Source organism: Emydura macquarii, unplaced genomic scaffold (genome assembly GCF_026122565.2).
Source record: "Emydura macquarii macquarii isolate MOO-44397 ecotype Brisbane River unplaced genomic scaffold, CSIRO-AGI_Emac_v2 contig_2292, whole genome shotgun sequence".
In the NCBI taxonomy this organism is placed as follows: domain Eukaryota; kingdom Metazoa; phylum Chordata; order Testudines; family Chelidae; genus Emydura; species Emydura macquarii.
This window is the reverse complement of record NW_027132429.1, coordinates 1295710-1315241: the sequence shown is the minus strand read 5'-3', so window position 1 is coordinate 1315241 and position 19532 is coordinate 1295710. Positions and strand designations below refer to the sequence as shown.

General features: G+C 58.7%; 1 protein-coding gene across 1 annotated transcript; it reads left to right on the top strand.

The window, feature by feature from the left end:
- The first annotated feature begins 328 nt into the window (after positions 1-328).
- On the top strand, positions 329-17394 carry RAD23A (RAD23 homolog A, nucleotide excision repair protein). The gene is made up of 9 exons (XM_067560466.1): positions 329-482; positions 5163-5324; positions 5542-5735; positions 7151-7206; positions 8234-8361; positions 8626-8701; positions 9041-9171; positions 9417-9581; positions 14330-17394. Exons 1-9 carry the CDS (start codon positions 348-350, stop codon positions 14441-14443), a joined length of 1161 nt encoding a protein of 386 aa, XP_067416567.1. The 5' UTR covers positions 329-347; the 3' UTR covers positions 14444-17394.
- Positions 17395-19532: the final 2138 nt, after the last annotated feature.

The window sequence follows — 19532 nt, the reverse complement described above, 5'->3', positions numbered from 1 at the left end:
GGGGGCGCGGCCGGGCCCGACGCGGCTCCGTAAGGGCGGGGGGCGCCCTGGGCCGAGCGCTCGGCCATGTTAGCCTGTCGCGGCGGCCATTTTGTGTCCCCGCATCACGTGATGAGCGTCATCCTTCCCGCCTAGCGTTCCCTGCACGCGGTTGGCTGAGCTCCCGTCACGTGAGCGAGGCCGGGCGTCGCTGTTCCCGTAGCACGTGAGGGCGGCTCCCGCCTCCTGTCACATGATCGCGGCGGGCTGGTCCCTGTCACGTGACGGACCCCCTCCTTTCCCCCCCCCCCGCGGCCCGGCCGGGGCCGGAAGCGGCGGGGCGCTAAGATGGCGGCGGCGTGAGTTGCATGTTGTGGGGCTGCCGCCGCGTCCGCTGGGAAGAAGCGTCCGCCCGGCCCCGCCCGCCCGCCATGGCGGTGACCATCACCCTCAAGACCCTGCAGCAGCAGACCTTCAAGATCCGCATGGAGCCCGAGGAGACGGTGAGGGGGGCGCGGCCCCAGCTCGGCCCCCACGTGGGGGGCAGCCCCCTAGGCCCTGGCATGCCCCCCCCCGTAGGGGAGCCGCCATGGTGCGATCCCCTCCCCCCAGTGTGGGGCAGCGCCCCCTCCCCATATGGTCCTGGTCTCCCCTCCCCCCCGTGTGGGGAACCCCCCATGGTCCTGACCCCATGCCCCCCAGTGTGGGGCAGCCCCCCCCACACACATGGTCCTGGCCCAATTCCTCCCCCCCCCAGCAGCCCCGCACATGGAACAGTCCCAACTTCTCCCTGTTATGTGGAGCAGCCACTCCTCTCCCCCCCCCGCCCCCCAAGTGCAACCCCCTCTGCCCCCCATGGGGTGTTCTCAGGGGAGGGTCCCTGCTCTTCCCTTCCCCCCAGCTCCCCTTGCCCTACCTGGGAATGTGGGGGACTCCGTGCGGGCGCTGGTTTGGGGCGCCAGGGGCAGGCGGGATGGCTCCATGTGGGTGGGGATGTGGGGACTGGAGCATCAGCACAGAGAGGGGTGGGGGAGCCGAGCTGCCCATGTGCCCCTATTACGCTGGGGCGCACAGACCCCTGCATCTCCCCCCGACCCACAGGAGGCGCTACATTCTTCTGAGGCTTCCTCTTTGCCGGCTTTGGGCCTGGGCCATAGAAAACCCTGGGGATGTTAGAGGTGGGGCTGTAACATCCTCGAAATCGGTGTTCACATGATTAACGTGAAAGCTGACTGGGGTCTCTTGAAGGAACCGAACCCACTGTCTTGTGGGGCTAATAATAGAGCATTGGGCTGGGCCTGGGGAAGCCTGGGTTCAAGTCCTGGTTCTGCCACTGGTTTGCAGCGTGACCTGGGACCAGTCATTTCTCCTCCCCGTGCCTCAATGTCCCCATCCGTAATGTGGGAGAACGATACTGACCTCCTTTGTAAAGCCCTTGGCGAGCGATAGATGGAAATGCCGTGCCAAGCGTCCCGCTCCGGGGGGGCACAGAACTGAACAGGCAGCACCCAAAACAGGCTCTGGTTGGTAGGACGTTTTTGCCTCTTCATTGAAGATGCTCTTTGGCTTTCAAGGGAACTTAGCTTGAGGGGGAGCGTGTCCGGCGTGGCCAGCTGATGCAGATGCCTTGGGTCGTGACTAGGCCGTGGGGCCCAGGACTCTCCCTTTCTTTGGCTGTATGGGAAGGCGATCCCTGTGTTTTATTGGGGTGACGTGTGGTCCCAGTTTGGGGGAGATTGCAAGTCCCCATTGCGCCTGCCTCGGTAGAGCTTGTTTTGAATTACTTGGGAAGACGTATGGGTGCAGCAGTGGGCAGGGCGGCAGGCACCGCTCAGACCTGTTCCCAGCTCCGGCAGGGAGTGGGATCATGGAGTTAGATCAGTTCTGGGAGGGGAGTGGGGGTCTCGGGGGTTGGAGCAGGATGGCTGGGAAGTAGGAATCCGAGCTCTAGGGCGACTGTGCGATCTAGGGGGTGGAGTGCTGTGCCCATCAGATTCTTCTCCCTCTGAACATACCGCTGGCTTTAACCACGGGGTTGAGATTGAGGACAGTCCTTTGGCTTGCGTGGGGAGCGGAGTCCTGCACCAGTGGCAGGCCGTGGGTCTCTGGGGCAGGGGGCCAATACTTTCATTCCCCCATCCCAGTCGGCAGCAGCGCCCCGCGAGGGAGTGTGTCTGCGGGCCCGTTTCCTGCTCTCCCCCACTCCCCCCTGCTCTGGGGGTGTGGCTGGAAGAGGGAGTGATGGATCCCGGGCTGCCTGGCGGAGGTGTGATGGGCTCTGGCCGGGGCCGGGAGGACACTTCCTGCCCCCACAGTGGGAGCTCTCGGCTGCTGGGGTAGTACCAATAACCAGGACCGAGCAGACTTTGGGACCTAGGTCTGGAACGGTCTCGAATTCTGAAAGCTCCTAGTTATCAATACTACACCACACTGGGTGCGGCTGCAGGGCCCTGGCTGCCTGTGACAGCGGGGGGGGGGGGTCCTTCTCCAAGAGCCCAGCTGGTGTCCCCCCAGGCCGGTGCCCAAGGGCATGGCACCCCCACCCTCAGTACGCCACCGTCCTGAACTCATCCTGTTTTCCTTTGGGCTTAGGCAAAGCTGATTTTAAGGGGTCCAGAATTTAGGCCAGTGGTCCCCAAACTGGGGGCACGCCTGCTTAGGGGGGTGCAGAGGAACGTTCAGGCGGCGTGGCAGCACCTGGGCCAGTGTGGGAACTCCACCCAGCCTTGCTCCTGGCCCCCGGCTGCAGCTCCAGCCCCCAGCTTCTGGAGGGGGGTGGAGGGGCGTGGACCAAAAAAGTTTGGGGACCATATAAAAATAAAACCCAAACAATCCAAACCTGTCCATTCAATCTCTTTTAAATAGCATTTGAAATATTCCCTTTTTGCAGCTGAGAAACTTTCTGTGGGGGCAACAGGGTTTCAAGCCGTTTCCTCAGCGCCACTCACGTTTTAGGACAGAAACTGTCTGCTGGACAGCTCCCCTCCCGCTTCCATCCACCTCGTCCCTCTGGCAGGGCTGCGATTGCTCGTGCAGCGAAAGGAACAGCAGCCGGCGATTGACGTAGAGGAGGGTGGTGGTGTGGCTGAGGGACTGACCTGAGCTTTAGAAGATCTGGGGTTAGTTCCCAGCTCTGCCACAGGCTGCCTGTCTGATCTTGAGCACAATCACCCCGTGCCTCAGTTTCCCCACATGTGGAATGGGAGGGGGTGGCGGGTTATAACCCTGCCCTAGGCTTGTCTATTCAGACTGGGAGCTCTTTGGGATGGAGGGACTCTCCGGTTCCCTGCAGCACCTGGCACTGTGCAACCCCAATCTCCGTTGGAGCTGGCAGGCCCTTCCAGAATATGAATAATGTCTTTCGAAGTATTTTTGGTGTCTTTTAATGCAAACTGGCCGCTGGCAATGGGGAGGCCCAAGCCGCCAACAAGGAGAGCCCTGTCTGAGGAGCAGGGCATGTGATGCTGAATGAAACTGAACAAGAACCACAGTGAAACTGGTTTGCCTGGTCTCCTGGGGCGAGCAGAGCAGAGAGGCAAAAAGGGATTGTGTGATGGTTTTAATGGAACGTAGGTGAGAAGGTAGGAGAGCCGGGCGGGGTTGGGTGGGTCAGGAGGGGGTGCTGCCCTTCCCTCTCCATCAGCACTGGTGCCACTGAATGCAGCAGCTGTTAGTTCCTGCCCTGAACTGTTCCGTGTGTATGTTCCATGTCTGTACAAACAGCCCACCCCAGAGTTGGCTGCATCTCAGCACAAGGCGAGGGAGCTCTGTATAAACAGCTGCTGTGCTCCACCGCGGAGGCAGCTGCACTTGAGTAGCGGAGAATCCGGTCTTGCTGATCCAGACAGTCGTTGCCGGTGGGGGGAGGCCTTATTTTAAATAGCCAGAATCCCACATGCTTTTCAGAGAGCGTCAGGCTTAATTTTGGCTCGCTCCAGCAGCCAAAAATATCGCTCGTCTCGCAGGGCTCTGCAGCTGTTCCCTTTGGGACACAGTCGTCCTCCGGGGTGCAGGAGAGCGTCTGGTGTAACGGCTCCGCGTGTGGGATACCCGCTTGCAGAAGCGGTAGCTCAGTTACCCTCCCAAAGGGCCTTGCAAACCTGAATGGCTTGAGCGTCATGACTGCCCTCCCCGGCAAGGACCAGCCAGTGTTGCTCTTCCAGTCTTACAACCGACACCGAGAAGGCCCGAGTGGTTTGCAGTCACCCAGAGACCAGTGCACACGCTTCCAGGACCAGCGAGACTTTCCCAGTGCCTGCCCAGAGAGGGAGAGAACTGCCATTCCCAGGGGACAGTCGGGCTGTGTTAACGATAGGGGGAAATGGGTGTGATGGACACGTGTGAAAGCTTTTCTGCCCTCTGTGTCGGTGCTGACCCCATTGTGGCACTAGGGGGCACTGCGCTGCCGGGAGCGGGGTCAGGGGGCTCAGTGGGGGCACTTTGCAATCAGCCCTGCCCCGAGCCTCATGAGGGAGCCTCCGGCATGCGTTAACTGCCCCTCCTTCAGTCCAGTGCCGCCTCCTCCCCTTCCGAGAGCTGCCGTTGGGTTGTGTAATCCTGCACCTCCCTGGCGCTGCCCCCGCAGGGAAGCTGCTGCCATCACGTGCGAAGCCCGCGCCCTGAAATGCCCCGAGCTGGGTGCCGAGGGGGTCCCGAGTCTGCGCGTGCACCTCCCGGTCTCCGTTTGGCGCCTGTTCCTCCGTGAGCAGAGCCGCAGGTGATCCGGGCAGCCCCGTCGAAGCAGCTGTGAGGCTACCTCGGCCTTATCTAGAGGCTTGAGCCACGATCAAGCCCCGTCAGGCCCGGCACTGCCCACGCCCCGGTGAGAGGCTGGCGCTGTCGCAAAGGGCTAGACGCAGGGTGGAAGACGGAGGCAGCGTTTGGGTAGCTGAGACCCAGAGAGTCGCTCTGGGGCACCTAGGGACTCGGCGGCAGATCCAGATTTCCCGAGTCCCAGATCAGGACGTTTCCCATGAGACCAAACTAGGGTGTAGAGAACCAGGGTGGGAACAAACCAACCCGACCCGTCACCTCCTCAATCCCCCTCCCTCCTATGGCCCCTGTAACCCAGGTGGGGGGCGTGCTGGGAAAGGAGAGCTGTCCCTTTCCCCGCCGTGGGGGGCTCTGCATCCCCAGGACCCTGGGCGAGCCAGCTGACGGGGCTGTCTCGTCCTGCCCGGCAGGTGCGGGTCCTCAAGGAGAAGATCGAGGCAGAGAAAGGCAAAGAGGCCTTCCCCGTCTCAGGCCAGAAGCTGATCTACGCCGGCAAGATCCTGAGCGACGATGTGGCCATCAAGGAGTACAAGATAGATGAGAAGAACTTCGTGGTGGTCATGGTGACCAAGGTGCAGCTGGGCCCTGTGCGGGCGGCGACCCTGCCCTGGGACTCACAGATGGGCTCGCTTTTCCCGGCCACTGTGCAGGGGCGCTCTCCCCTCGCAGGGGGTGTTGACCCCAGCGTGGCACTAGGGGGCGCTGGGTGGCAGGGAGTGGGGTGGGGACTCCATAGGGGGCTGGGCATCGAGTCCCAGCCGCACCCTTCAACGCTGCTTGTTTCCGCAGACCAAATCCGGGTCGGGCGCCCCGGCCCCCCAGCCTGGCGATGCTGGGCCAGCCAGTGCCCCGGAGCCAGCCCCGGCGGCAGGGCAGACGCCGGCCCCCGCAGCCAGTGCAGATGCTGTCCCGCCCGTGGCCCCGAGCGAGGAGAAACCTCCAGAGGAGCTGGCTGCTGTCAAGACCCCTGAATGCACTGCCGGGTAAGCCCCGAGAGCGCCTGCCCCGCCCCGCACCTGCCTGGCTGCAACTGCCCCATAGTCCCTCCAGGAGCCCCAGAGAATATGGGGGGAGAGGGGAGGTTCCATTTCACGGGTGGGCCTGGCCTTCCTTTATGAGGCTTGGAACATCTTTCCTTGGGACGAGTGGGGGGGGGTCTAGTGGGTGCGGGGGGCAGGGCTGCTGGATTGCATCCCCAGCTCTGGGAGGGGCGTGGTGTCTAGTGGTTAGAGCAAGGGAAGCTGCGAGTCAGGACACCTGGGTCCTATTCCCAGCCCTTCCACAGATTCCCTGTCTGGCTGTGGCTAAGTCACTTTGCTGCTCTGTGCCTCAGTTTCCCCATCAGTGCAGTTGTGCCTGCCTCCCTGTGGCTGCTGCCTTTTTTTTTTTTTTTTAAGCCATATGGCTGTTCAGCAGCTGCTGCATCCTACCCCAGAGGTGGCTACACCTCAGTGATCCCATGTGCACACCCAGCAGAGTGCTTCGGGATCCTTGCGGGCGAACGGCCGTCTCTGCATGGACGTCACCTTCCCTGGGGTGGGGGACAGAAAGGGGGTGGGTCATCGTGCTAGGGGACGGGTAGCTGGTTTGTGGCAGATCGTTGGGAGGTCAGTTGTTAGCGCTTAAACCTCGCCACTATTCAGACTCACTTAGTTACCCTGACTCCGCTGGCAGGGCTGGGTCGGTTGGGTTAGAATCAGCCCGCTTGGAACAGCTTTCAACCCCGCTGAAATAATAATTCCTTGCTCTTATCTAGCGATTTTCCTCAGTAGATCTCAAAGCGCTTGGTCAGGAGCATTATCCCCATTTTACAGATGGGGAAACTGAGGCATAAGGTGTCACGTGATTTGCCCAAGGTCACCCAGCAGGACATAAAATCGTCCGCACTGGGGTCTGTACTGACTGAAAATAAAAACAAAAAACCCAGCTGAATTTGAAACCAGTGGCATTTTCTGCCTTAGACCAAGTCTGAGAACGGGGATCCTGAGTGGCCAGCGCCAAGGGCGTTGGTATTAATGGTATTACGGTAGCGCCCAGGTCATGTGCTGGGACCCCACCGCGCTAGGGGCTGCACAAACACAGACTAAAAAGCCTGTCCCGTTCTCCGAACACGCTCAGGCCGAGGAAGGCAGAGTGGAGACCCGCTCGCAAATTCCAGAGACGCCCCCGTCTGCCGGTGGCAAACTCCTGGGCCGTGGCGCTGCTGACGCACACGCTGACGTGCTCAGACCCACGCTCCTCTCCTAGTGAGGGCAGGGCCTCACGGGGACCTTTCTGCTGCCTGCAGTTCTGCCTGGCCCGGCCCGGCCACCCCAGCTCTGCGTTGGCCCCTGGCAGTTTTCTTGTTGCCCAGCTATTGGAAGGAACTGGCTACTATTCCTCTCTTTTAAATTTGCAGCTCTGTTCCCTCTTCAGGTAGCGTGGGGCGCCAGGACGACGCGGCTTCCACCCTGGGTAGGTCACGTCCCAATGCTGGGGCCGGGGCAGGCGTCCGGGGTCCCTGGGCCACAGCAGAGCCCTGGCAGCTGTGGTGCCCTGTACCCAGGCGGGTGGCTCGGCGCTCGCGGAGTTAGCCAAATTCACGATCCAGGCACATCCTGCAGCTGGCTCGTGAGGCCGGGGCGCCCTCCGGTGGCTGGCGCTGGTTAAAACCAGCCCCTCTTCCTGATGCTGGGAGGGGTGCAGGAGCAGACCCCCCCCCCCTTTGCAGCATTGCCCCTCGCTCTGGGGGGGGGAGGTGGAAGGTTTGGGGAGGGGGGTGGAGGGCTTGGCTAGGGAGGGGGGAGCTGCCTCCTTCGCGATCCCAGGTTCCTGTGCAGGGAGGGTCCCAAGCGCCAGGCTGTTTGGTGTGATGTGTGGGTTGGGTCTCAGCTGACGGCTGCTCTGGTGGAGCCTGGGCTGTGTCTGTTCCAAGGATAAAAGGCGACTGTCTCTGTCCAGTCATTCATTAGGGGAGAGGCCGTGTTAGGGAAAGGAGGGGCTGGGAGCCGGGACTCCTGGGTTCTCTTCCCAGCTCTGGGTGGGGAGTGAGGTCTAGTGGTTAGAGCTGGGCAAGGGGCCAGGACTCCTGGCTTTTTTCCCAGCACTCGTGGGTGGGTTTCCATCTTCTCAGGTGGGCATGAGGGGTAGGTGGCTGGTGTTAATTATCTGTATTACGGTAGCACCCCGGAGCCCTCGTCATGGACCAGGAGTCGGGTGGGGGTGGAGCAGGAAGCCAGGACTCCTGGGTTCTGGTCCCAGCTCTGCCCCTGACTCTGCGTGACTTGGGTTGAGTCACTTCCCCTGTGTGCACGGGGGCGGGGGGAGGGCAATCCCCCACCGGGGGTGGGGCGGGTGGGGTGGTTGCCAGGAAATACTGGAGGAGGGGAAGGGCTATGTTTGTAGCCGGTGCCCTGTCCTGCCCCCCTTTCTGCTGGTGAGCGTGTGCTGGGCACCCCACGCCCGCCTGGCACTCCCTGACCCCAGGCTGCTGTACCCGCAGTGACTGGCTCAGAGTACGAGACGATGCTGACCGAGATCATGTCCATGGGGTACGAGCGGGAGCGGGTGGTGGCCGCGCTCCGGGCCAGCTACAACAACCCCCACAGAGCCGTGGAGTACCTGCTGACGGTAAGGCTGCGCCAGGGCTTGGGGCAGGACTCCTGGGTTCAATCCCTGGCTCGGGGAGGGGACCGGGTTCTAGGGGGTTAGAGTGGGGGGCTGGGAGTCACTGCCTTCATTGCCGACCCCGCCCCATCACCTGGGGCTAGCTTGCCCCCTCGCTGGCAGGATGTGGGGCGCCAGGCGAACCCCAGAGACTGAGCTCCTCTCTGGCCCTTGTGGGGTGAGCCCCATGGGGCAGAGGCACTGACACGGGCTCCTTTGACTTCACAGGGCATCCCGGGCACCTCTGAACCGGAGAGGGCCCCGATCCAGGAGAGCCAACCCCCAGAGCAGCCAGCGCCGGAAGGTCAGCGACACGGACCATCCTGCTCCCACGCGAGACTCAGAGATCACGGGGGGAGGGGGAGACCCCGGGTGGCCAGGCCACGGGCTAGAGCTGCGTGGGAGAAGGCTCTTGCGCCTGTGGGGTATGGGATGCGCTGAGAGCGCAGGGATGGCTGCCAATGATGACCAAGACTGGTCCCTGGAGGAGGGAGCAGTTCCAGGCCCCCTCCCCGTCCCCACTGTTAGAGATCCCCCATATCCTGCGCTCACCTGTGCCCCACCGGTGTGGGGAGTGTGGTTCAGGTGGGCCCTGCCCCTTCGAGGCCTGGCTTGGCTTCACCCCGCACGCTCCTGTCTGCAGGTGAGAACCCGCTGGAGTTCCTGAGAGACCAGCCCCAGTTCCAGAACATGCGGCAGGTGATCCAGCAGAACCCAGCCCTGCTCCCAGCCCTGCTCCAGCAGCTGGGCCAGGAGAACCCCCAGCTCCTGCAGGTAAAGGGAGGCAGGGGCTGAATGAGGCCATGGAGGAGCAGCAGGGAAGCAGCCCTGGGAGTGGGTGTGTGTCTGGGGTGGTGGTGGGGGGGCAGGACTCCTGGGTTCTATCCCTGGTTCTACCAGTGGATCCCGTCCCCTCTCTGTGCCTCAGTTTCCCCGCTCTGAAAAGCAGATCTGGAGGCGCCGCTGGGGGAGGGGGGAGTCTCTCCATAACCCTGACCCACTCGCCCTGCCCTCCCCAGCAAATCAGCCAGCATCAAGAGCAGTTCATCCAGATGCTGAATGAGCCCCTGGGTGAGATGGCCGACATCTCGGACATCGAGGGGGAGGTCGGGGCCATCGGAGAGGAAGCTCCCCAGATGAACTACATCCAGGTCACGCCTCAGGAAAAAGAAGCCATAGAAAGGGTAAGATGGGGGCTGGCTGTGCCGGGAGCCACCCTGATGCCGTGGAGAACTGCAGTGAGGGTGCAGAGCGGTCTAGTGGTTAGAGCCGTTGGGGGTGGAGAGGGAGGTCCTGGGAGCCAGGACTCCTGAGGTCTAGCCCCAGCTCTGGACAGGCAGTGGGGTCTAGTGGTTGGAGGGCGGGGGAGCTGGGAACCAGGACTCCTGGGGTCTCACTGTCCCCTCGCACTGGGGGTTGAACAAGAACCAAGTTTAGTTACTGACATAAGTGCCAGGTCGTAGCCTTGATAAGGGGGGTTGGACGGGGCGGGAGGCGCTGTGGGGAGAGGGAGCAGATGGCTCTGACTTCGCCAAGCAATGGTGCATAATTGATTTTGGGCTGTCCCCCAAATGGGCGTGGCCCTTGTGGATTGGCCAGGGCAGCCTGGCCAAGCTCCGCCCACAATATCCCCGGGATGCTGAAATGGGCAGGGTGATCAGTCCTGGGAGTCAACGGCAGAGGCCGCAGTGTCTGCGCGCCTCTCGTGCAGCCAGGTCCCGAGCCGGCTGTTGCTGGGTTCCTGGCGCCTGCTGGAGACTCACTGACTTCGAGGCCAGAAGGGACCATCCTGATTATCTAGTGTGACTTCCTGCACGTCTCAGGCCATGCAGCCTCACCTGCGCCCTCCTGGAGCAGGCCCAGAACCTCTGGCTGAGTCGCTGAAGGCCTCAACTCTTGACTTCAGGTTACAGAGAATCCACCAGCCGCTCTAGTTCAAACCAGCAAGCGCCCCGGGCCCCACGCTGCAGAGGGAGGCGAAACCCCCCCAGAGTCTCTGCCAATCCGACTGGGGGGAAATTCCTTCCCGACCCCAAACCGGGCGATCGATTCGATCCTGAGCACGTGGGCAAGACCTGCCAGCCAGACACCCTGGGAGGAGAATTCTGTCACCGCTCAGAGCTCTCCCCATCTAGTGTCCCGTCTCCAGCCGCTGGGGATTTTTGCTACTGGCTGTCACGGATCAGCTACGTGCCATTGTAGGCAACCTCATTACACCATTCTCTCCGTACACTTCTCAAGCCAGTCTTGAAGCCACTTCTTTTTTTGCCCCCACTGCTCCCCTTGGAAGGCTGCTCCATAACTCTGATGGGAGAAACCTTCGTCTAATTTCAAGCCTAAACTTTCTGATGGGCAGATTACATCCGTTTGTTCTTGTGTCCACAATGGCACTTATCTCCTCTCCCTCCCTGGCATTTATCCCTCGGATGTATTTACAGAGAGCAATCACATCTTCCTTCAGCCTTCTTTTGGTTTGGCTAAACAAGCCAAGCTCTTTGAGTCTCCTCTCATAAGGTTGGATTTCCATTCCTCAGATCGTCCTAGTCGCCCTTCTCTGCACTTGTTCTAATCTGAGTTCATCTTTCTTAAACAGGGGAGACAGAATTCCAGGTGTGGTCTCCTGGTGCCTTGTACTAACGCTTCCCTGTCTCTCCTGGAAATACCTCACCCGATGCATCCTAGGACTGCATGAGCCTTTTTTCACAGCTCATAGTCCTCTGTGATCAACCAATACACCCAGGTCCTTCTCCTCTGTCCCTTCCAGCTGATACGCCCCCATCTGATCACAAACATTCTTGTCCTTAGTCCCAAGTGCATGACTTCGCCCTCTTTCATCTCATTTCTACTACTCCAGTTTTCAAGGTCGTTCAGATCTTCTTGTGTGATGTTCCGATCCTCTTCCGTATGAGCAATACCTCCCAACTGTGTGTCCGCTGCAAATTTTACTGGCACATGCCTACTTTTTGTGCCAAAGTCACTAATTAAAATGTTCAATAAGATTTGTCCCAAAACATCCCTGAGGGGCTGCCTCCCTCCTGAGAGTTCACCTTTTCAGCACGACCTCCTGCAGTTTCCCTTTTAATCAGTTCCTTACCCACCTTTTGTCTCTCCTATTAATCCCCATCTTCTCCAGTAGAACTAATTTCCCATGTGGAACTGTTATCAAATGCTTTATTGAAATCCGATCTATTGCCTTTCCTTTTGTCTAGAAAATCAGTTCTCCTCTCAAAGAAAGAGATCAGATCTACCTTTTGTAAATCCATGTTGTATTTATTCCCAATTATCATTTATCTCTGTCCTTAACTACCCTCGCTGTCAAAACTTGCTCTGAAACCTTGCATACAATTGAGGTCAAATTAAAGGGCCTGGGTCACTTTTTATTTCCCCTTTCTTAAATATAGGTACCAGATTTGCAATTCTCCAGTCACAGGGTCTGACCCCCGAGTTTACAGATTCATTAAAAATCCTGGCTATTGGACTGATAATTTCATGTGCCGGTTCCTTTAATATGCTTGGATGGCGATTATCTGGGTCCTCCGATTTGGTCCTGTTACACTGTTGGAGTTTGGCTTCCACCTCGCATGTGGTAATTTATACCTCCGTGTCCTTGTTCCCATTAGCCAATCTGCCTTTGCCCCCCAAATCTGAGCCAAAGTATTTGTTTAGGTGTCGGGCCCTGCCGCGATTCTCTTTCATATCCACCCCATTCTCAGCACATAGCGGTCCCACTTCTTCCTTCCTTGGTTTTTTTTTTAATACATGTGGCTAAAGAACCTTTTACTAATGCCTTTAATTCCCTCTGCAAAGTCCAACTGTACCTGGCTTTTTGGCAGTTCACTTTTTCCCTACGCTTTCTCTACGTGCAAGATGAGCTTTCCATGCTGATCCCTCCCATCTGCCATTCCTTGTAGGCGTTCTCTTTATCACCGGCTGGAGATGCCTGCCCATCCAGTTTCGTTTGTAACCCTTCCTGACAAATTTTTTCCCCTTGCTTCGGATGCAGCCTTCAGACCGTTTCTGTGACTTATAAAAGTTTGCCCTTTTGAAATTCACAACCCTAGTTTCAGGCCTAGTTTGTTTAGCCTTCCATGTAAACTGAATTAGCTCCTGATCGCTCGAACCAAACTTGTCCTCTACAACCAGCTCTTCTATGAGGTCTTCGCTGCTTACCAATACGAAATCTAAAACGGCATCACTTCTTTATGGTTTGGTGACTCTTTGAAGAAATCTGTTGGCTGGCGCGTCCAGGAATATCTGGGCCTTTCTATTATTAGGAGCACTTGTCCTCCAATCTATGTCTGGGAAATTAGTCTCCCATAATCACAGTTCCCAGGAGTATTTATTTCATTACAAATATTAATGAGGTCTCTCTCTAGATCCAGATCAGATCCTGGAGGTCAGGAGCAGGTGCCAAAGTGAATTTGACCCAAAGAGATTCCGTTTGATCCATTCCATCGCTTCTCGTTTCTTCCCGCTCATCCTTGTCATCAACATGCAATGCTGCGGCCCCACCTTTACCTTTTTCTGTCTTTCCCGCACGGCACGTTCCCTTCGATCTCCGTAGTCCGGTCATGACTGCTGTCACACCGTCGTGCTGTTATCCCATAATATCTGACTTCACTTCCTGCACCAGTAGTTGTAGTTTCTCCAGGTCGTTATCCAGGCTCCTCGCATCGGTGTACGGACACCTCCGTTGTCGCTTCGCCCAGATTCCTCGCCCGTCTAGGTACCTTCTACTGCAGTATTCCCTTCCTGCCAGTTACTATCCGTGCTCCAGGGACAATCTTTCCTTTTGCTGCCATTCTCCTACCCTCAGTTGGTTCTTTCCCCATTGCCGCATCCTCTCACACTGGATTTTCTTCCTGTTCGATATTAGTCAGGCACGAAGATTACACGAGCCTTTCCCAACTGCCTGTCCTGAATTCCTAGCTTATCGCTCTTCTTCTAAGCAGCTGTGCCATGCTCCATCCCAGATGTGTCGCCCTCCCTGCTCTGGTGGCATCCATCAAATGAGAACAGCCTTTGGTCCGTCACTGCCTTCCAGCGGTCAAACATCCCAGAGCCCTCCGTGTAGCACCACTGCCTGAGCCAGGTGTTCTTCATCATCATCATCATCATCTCTCGCCTTCGCTTCTCCTCTACAACCAGACAGAATCCCACTGAAGATCACCTGAGCCTCCATTTCTTTAAGCACCTTCCACTGCCTGGCCTTGTCTCTCTTGATGCGTCCCAGCGAGCATCTAGCTGTATCATTTGTTCCCGCATGAAAGACAATCAGTGGATTCTTTCCTGCTCCCATCGGATCCTCTTCAGCCTCAGGTCCACATCCTGTCTCTTAGCTCCCGGCAGACAGCACGCCCTCCTGTGCTCCAGAACAGCTCAGCCCTGGTTTCTAGCTGCATCTCCAAGCCTCGGCTCTTCTCTTCCATCGGATCTGTCGGGCAGCACATCATCTGCGCCCCACAGCTGATTACAGTCCCCGGCGCGGGAACCGCGGGCGAGGTTGCCAGGCCTCTAATAGACAGCACCAAACTGGCAGCCCGGCCAGGGGTGGGAGCGCAGTGGGGGAGCTGGTTTTAAACGACCTTTGTGCCTTCCCAATTCTAGGTACCAGGCTTGGGAGGCCTGGCCAAGTCCCAGGCCTCCGGGGGCGCAGTGCGGTGACTCTGCCCCCTACACGAGGGGTCTTCAAAGACAGCACGGCTGTCAGCCGCAGCGCCTGCACTGGGGGGATTTTCCCCCAGCTGAGCCTGAGGGGTTTATGGCCCCTTTACACCTCTCTGGCCCTCTCAGCCTGTATTCAGGAGGCCGAACTGGAGTCAGGCATTCAGCGCTGGAGGGGCTTGGTTCTGGAGGGCGGCTGGGATGCACAGGGCAGCAGTGGACATCACAGTCAGGATCCTTTGACTCTTCTCCGTTTGTATCCCCTCAGTTAAAGGCCTTAGGATTCCCGGAAAGTCTGGTCATCCAAGCTTACTTTGCTTGTGAAAAGAACGAAAACCTGGCTGCCAATTTCCTGCTGAGTCAGAATTTCGACGACGAGTGATGCAAGGAAGAAAAGAAAAATTTTATATATATAAAAAAAAAAAAATTTTCTCTATATATATATTCCTGTCTATTTAAGGGGTATGTGGGAGAGACCCCAAATCCCCCTCCAACCCAGCCCCAAACCAGACAAACTTGCCTCCAGATTCAATCAGCCCGGCCTTCTGGCTTGAGGAAATACTTTCCCCCTCCCCTTGGAACTGGACAGCTGGGGTTCTCCCCCCCATGCCTGTGACGCGTTTCAATTCGGTTGCACCCCTCTCCTGCAGGGAGCTTGCTCTGGGGCGGGGAGAAGGGATGTAGGGATGGCAGACGAGGTCTATCGGATCCTCTCCCAACCCGGCCCACGCGTGTGCAGCCAGATTGCTTTGTGGTGGTGATTACCAACCCCCAGGGAAAGGCTGAACTGCTCTGCTCCCCCCCAGCACCGCTAGCTGTATGTTGGTCTCCTTTGATGTCCCTTGAACAGTCCCAGCTTCTGCGACTGCCAAATCAACCACCAGTGTTAGAGCCGATCTCTCCTGCTTAAAATGTGAGACACACACAGATCACAAGGGTCCCAGCCCCTGCCTGGTATAAGATCAGCTGGCTTTGCCTGCCCAGAAGGGACTAAACTGTGTTGCTATTCTGGAGCGGTGTTGAGGGCAGAGCCTGGCTCCAGGCCTCGCCTGTGTTTAAACCAACCTCCCTCCCTTAGCCGTTAGCTTCCCGGGAGCCCAACCTCTGTCTGAGAATCCAGCTGCTTTGGCATTCTTCCTGCTCTCTTAGTTAGATCCCAGCCCCGCTGTGCCATGCACGGGGTGGGCGCTGCGTTGGAACGGTCCGCAGCTCGCTGTGCCGCCGGCCGGGGCTGCTGGGAAAATAGCGCTGAAGCAGCTGGGTTGCCGGCACGGGCAGCGTTTGAGTCATAAAACTAGATCCTGCACCGTAAGTGCGTGTGCAGCATTTAGTCTTCAGACCTTAGAACCCGGGCTGGGCCGAGGGAGATGGAAATCCATTTACAAACCCCTCTGCCCATAAAATACCCCTTTCAAAGTGCCCCGGACTAGCTCCTTCCTCAGCTTGTGTTAAGCCCTGTTTCCAATTCCAGCGTAGTGTTAAGGAAACCAGAAACTAGGTGTCTTTGTAACCCTGATTTTTCTCCTCAGCAGGGGATGAAATATACAGTTTTATTAGATCAAAATCTATTTTAAACAGGCACCCGTGGTCCAGCTAAACTTTTACCTCCAGGAAAATAGGCTTATTTTAAAAACAAGAATTAAAAATCCCTTTTCAGCGTGCTAGTGTAAAATCCAGTTCAGCTCTCACTGAAAAGCCGACATGCTCAGACCAGCTTCTGGAAAGACCAGATTAAAATCCACTGCTTGTTTAAAGGCAGGAGGGTCTGAGAGGTCAAATCTGCACTTGGATCTAAACATCCCCCCAGCTCTGCTGTGTGTCCGTGTCCCCCCTCTCCCTCCCGCCCGGATCTTGACACCTGTTACTGTGGCCCGATTTTCCTTCACTGTCTCATGCCCCCCAAACCTTCCCATCCCTTTGAAATCACTCCTGAGTGTCCTGGGCCCTTCTCTTGCAGATGAATCCTGCCTGGGGCTTGCTTTCCCCAGCCTGTGCCGTTGCAAAGAGAACCAAGTATTTGCTAAGTGCCCTGATGTGGTGGGGGAACCGGGCCTGACACACCCCAGAGCTGGGCTAAACTAAGCCGGTCTGACTTTAAGGGGGTGGGAAAGTGAGTTTGAAAGGGGGTGGGGACAAGAGTGCGATAGGCCCACATTCTTAGCCGAGCCCCCCAGAGAACAGCCTCCATTGGTTAGAGCCTGGACTCCCCTCCTGGCCAGGTTCCCTCTTAAAGGGGCGGTGTCCTAACACGTGTGGTTTGTTTTGGGGTTTGTTTTATTTGCCTTGTGGTTGTATTTAACAATGTTCCTATGTCAGGGGCGGTGTGTGGATGCTAAGCAGGGGACCGTTGGAACTCTGCAGGTGGAGGGTGGGCGCTGATGCTGGCCGAGGGGATAGATTTGATGGCAAAGTATGTAAAAAGGGGATGGAAGATTACATTTAAAACCAAAAGAGGGTCGTTCAGACCCACATAGTGGGGTGGCGAGTGTGTGGCTGAGGGGGGGGCTAGAATTGGGTCTCCCCACTCGGCCTCCAGCCTCGGTGCCCAGACCTGCCTCTAGTTTTAAGCAACCCTGGGCGTTCAGTGGGCGGCACCGTGCCCCTTGCCTGGCACGGGCGCTACAGCGGCTTTGTCGCGCCGGTTAATTTAGCAGCATCTTTCGCGGCCCTGGTGGCTGTTGGTTTCTCCCTGGTGGGAGCCCGGCCTCGAATACTGGGGCAGTGCTGGCATTGGCCTCCGTCTACACCGCACTCTTCAGTGTAGACTTGCTATGGCAACGGGGGGGGGTTTGCCCGTCACCACAGCTAATCCAGCCCCCGGAGAGGCTCTAGCTCGCACTGTCTGCACCGCAGCCCTCAGGGAGGTGGATTTTTCGGACCCCGGCAAGCCGCAGCTGTACCCGTGAGAGTTTGCATTTTAGCTCAGCCCACGGGGTCCTTGAAGCTGCTGATTTAACAGAACGGGGGTGGGGGTCCTCTACGTTTCCCAGCAGCCAGAGGGGCAGGAGCTTCCGGTGTCTGGTCAAGGGCAGCCGGCCGGCCTCGCTCATTTCAATCTGGAGTTGGGCGGTTTTGCGCTGCCCTGGTCGTGGTAATGGGAACACCACGCAGCCCCCCCTGCCCCGGCTCTGGGCACCGAAGCAGGCCTGTCCTGTGGGTATTGATTCTCCTCCCCCCAGCTTTCAGTTCCCTGAGGGTGCGGTCCCGCCTCTTTCCCTGTCCAGGCTGAAACTGATGTTTTAAAGCCAATGTTTTTGGGGTGCTCTGAATGGAATGTGAAATAAACGAGCCGCCCCCCACCTCTCGCTGCTGAGGCTGGGTCGGAACCTCCGACGCGAACGTCTCCGGCTCTTTCTTTCCAAGCTGCGGGCGAGGGGGAGCTGCAAAAGGGGGCGAGGGGAGCGGGACTGTTTTCAGGCGCAGAATTAAAATAATTGAATGCAGATGCTTAAAACTGCCTGCGCCGGGAGGGGAGGTGGGGGGGCCTGGGCACCCCAACAGGAGCATGGATGTCTTCCCGAGGACCTGCCGGCTCGCGGCCTCTGGGCACTGACCTGCCCCGTCCCAGCGGATGGCTGGGGGGCCCTAATTTGCCACCCCTTGGCCGATGGCCGTGAAGCAGAGCTGGGATTCTCCTTCGCCTCCTGTCCTGAAGGATCAGAGCAGGGGTGGGGGCGGGTTCACGGAGCCGCTACGCCCTGCAAAGAGACGTGCCGGCGGCGTGGATCCAGCCCCTTTTCTGGCCTCCAGCAGCCAGCCTCTCTGAGCCCAGGGGCCCTGGCTTAATGAGGGTTGGGCGGGAGCTGGCGGGCCTGGGCGTGGAGTGAAGAACTGACTGCGTGGACGCTCATTAGGTACAGTCTAACCCAGGGTGTTCAGCTAACAGGGCCCCCTGGCAGCCCGGCCCAGCCAGGCAGCCCGGCCCAGCCAGGCAGCCCGAGTCTAGAATGAGCGAGTCAGGCCTGGCCCAAGAGCGGTGCCTGAATTGCTTCCCGTGTGGACGCAGCCTGGAGAGGGGCCGGGGCTAGATGGAAACTGGAGTTCTGGTGACGTGTTACCCGGCTTTGATGGCGCTTGGTTCCCTGGTTCTTAGCTGTATTGGGGGGTACTGCCTGGGAGCCTGTCACAGAGCCAGGACCACAGAGTGCCAGGGGCTGTACGTTATTAGATGCATTAGGGTAGCGCCTAGGAACCCAATCATGGAACAGGGCCCCCTGGTGCTGAGTGCTGTACATTGTTTATTAGGTGTATTATGGTAGCACCGAGGCATGCCAGTTGTGGGCTAGCCCCACTGTGCCTCGGTTTCCCCTCCCTGTCAGCTCTCAGGGACAGGGAGTGTCTGGGCAGCACCTGGCACGATAGGGCCCTGCTTGGGGCTCAGGCCAGTGCGGGAAGGCTCGGCTCTTCTTTTTCCATAAAGAAAGAAAAAGGGAGGCAGGTCCCCTGATTCCCAGCAGCCTTTCCCCCAGTGTGTGTGTGGGGGGGGGGGGGAGGCAGCAGGCATGGATGAGTCCCGCTGGCCTCACCTTGTATTTGTGTCCCTGGCGAAGGGCCGCAGGGGCCTGATCTCACGGCCACCCCTTGGAGCTGCGCTAGGGCCACCGGGAGAAATCAGCCCTGGCTCCCCGGCAGAAGCCTGCGTCTATGAGGCTGCCCCAGGCCTGGACCTGCCCGCACCCGGCCCTCCCTGGGGATCCCTCAGCAGGGCAACTGGAAACAATTCCACGCAGGGCCGGTGCGTCGGCGGGTGCTGTTTCCCTGCCGGCCGGCCGGAAACCCGTGAAAAAAAGGGTTTGAGCGGGACCAGGCCTTGTCTGAGCCGCGGGCAGCGTCTCGCCGGCTGTTTTCTTGGTTGCCAGGGCTCTGCGCTGCCTGGCACTGGGCGGGGAGGAGGGGGCCTTGGAAATGGTTACCATGAGGATAAACCCAGGGGCAGCGAGGCGTTGGCTACAGCGTCTGGAGCCTTGGGACAGGCTCAGCCGGCTCCTCCCTGAGATTGGTCAATAACCAGCTTTTCTCCAGCGCCATCCGCCCCCCAAAGTGATGGACGGATCCCTTCGCTCGCTATTGGAACGCGTCTGCCTCTGGGGTGGGGCAGGGGGGCTGTTCACACAGGGATCCCTCGCCTGGCCCTGAGATGCAGCCACCTCTGGGGAGGAGCAGCTGTTTATAAAGGGATTGCTCACCCGCACGGAAATGCAGCCACCTCTGGGGTGGGCGTGGGCGGCTGTTTATACAGAGCTGAGTCACTTCATGCAGCTGGGAGGCGGGTGAGGTGAGCCGAGGGCCTGGCTAGGAAGGGTCACACTAGCCTGAGCTGTTCCGCATGCCCCAGCCATGCTCCGGCACCAGAAAAGCCAGCGCAGCGAGACCTGGGCTCCCGGCTCCTGGGCGGGCACACAAAGCAGGTTTGGCCACATTCAGGCAAAGCCCATGAGTTCCCTGCAAAGCAACGCGGCCGCTGGGCTGGG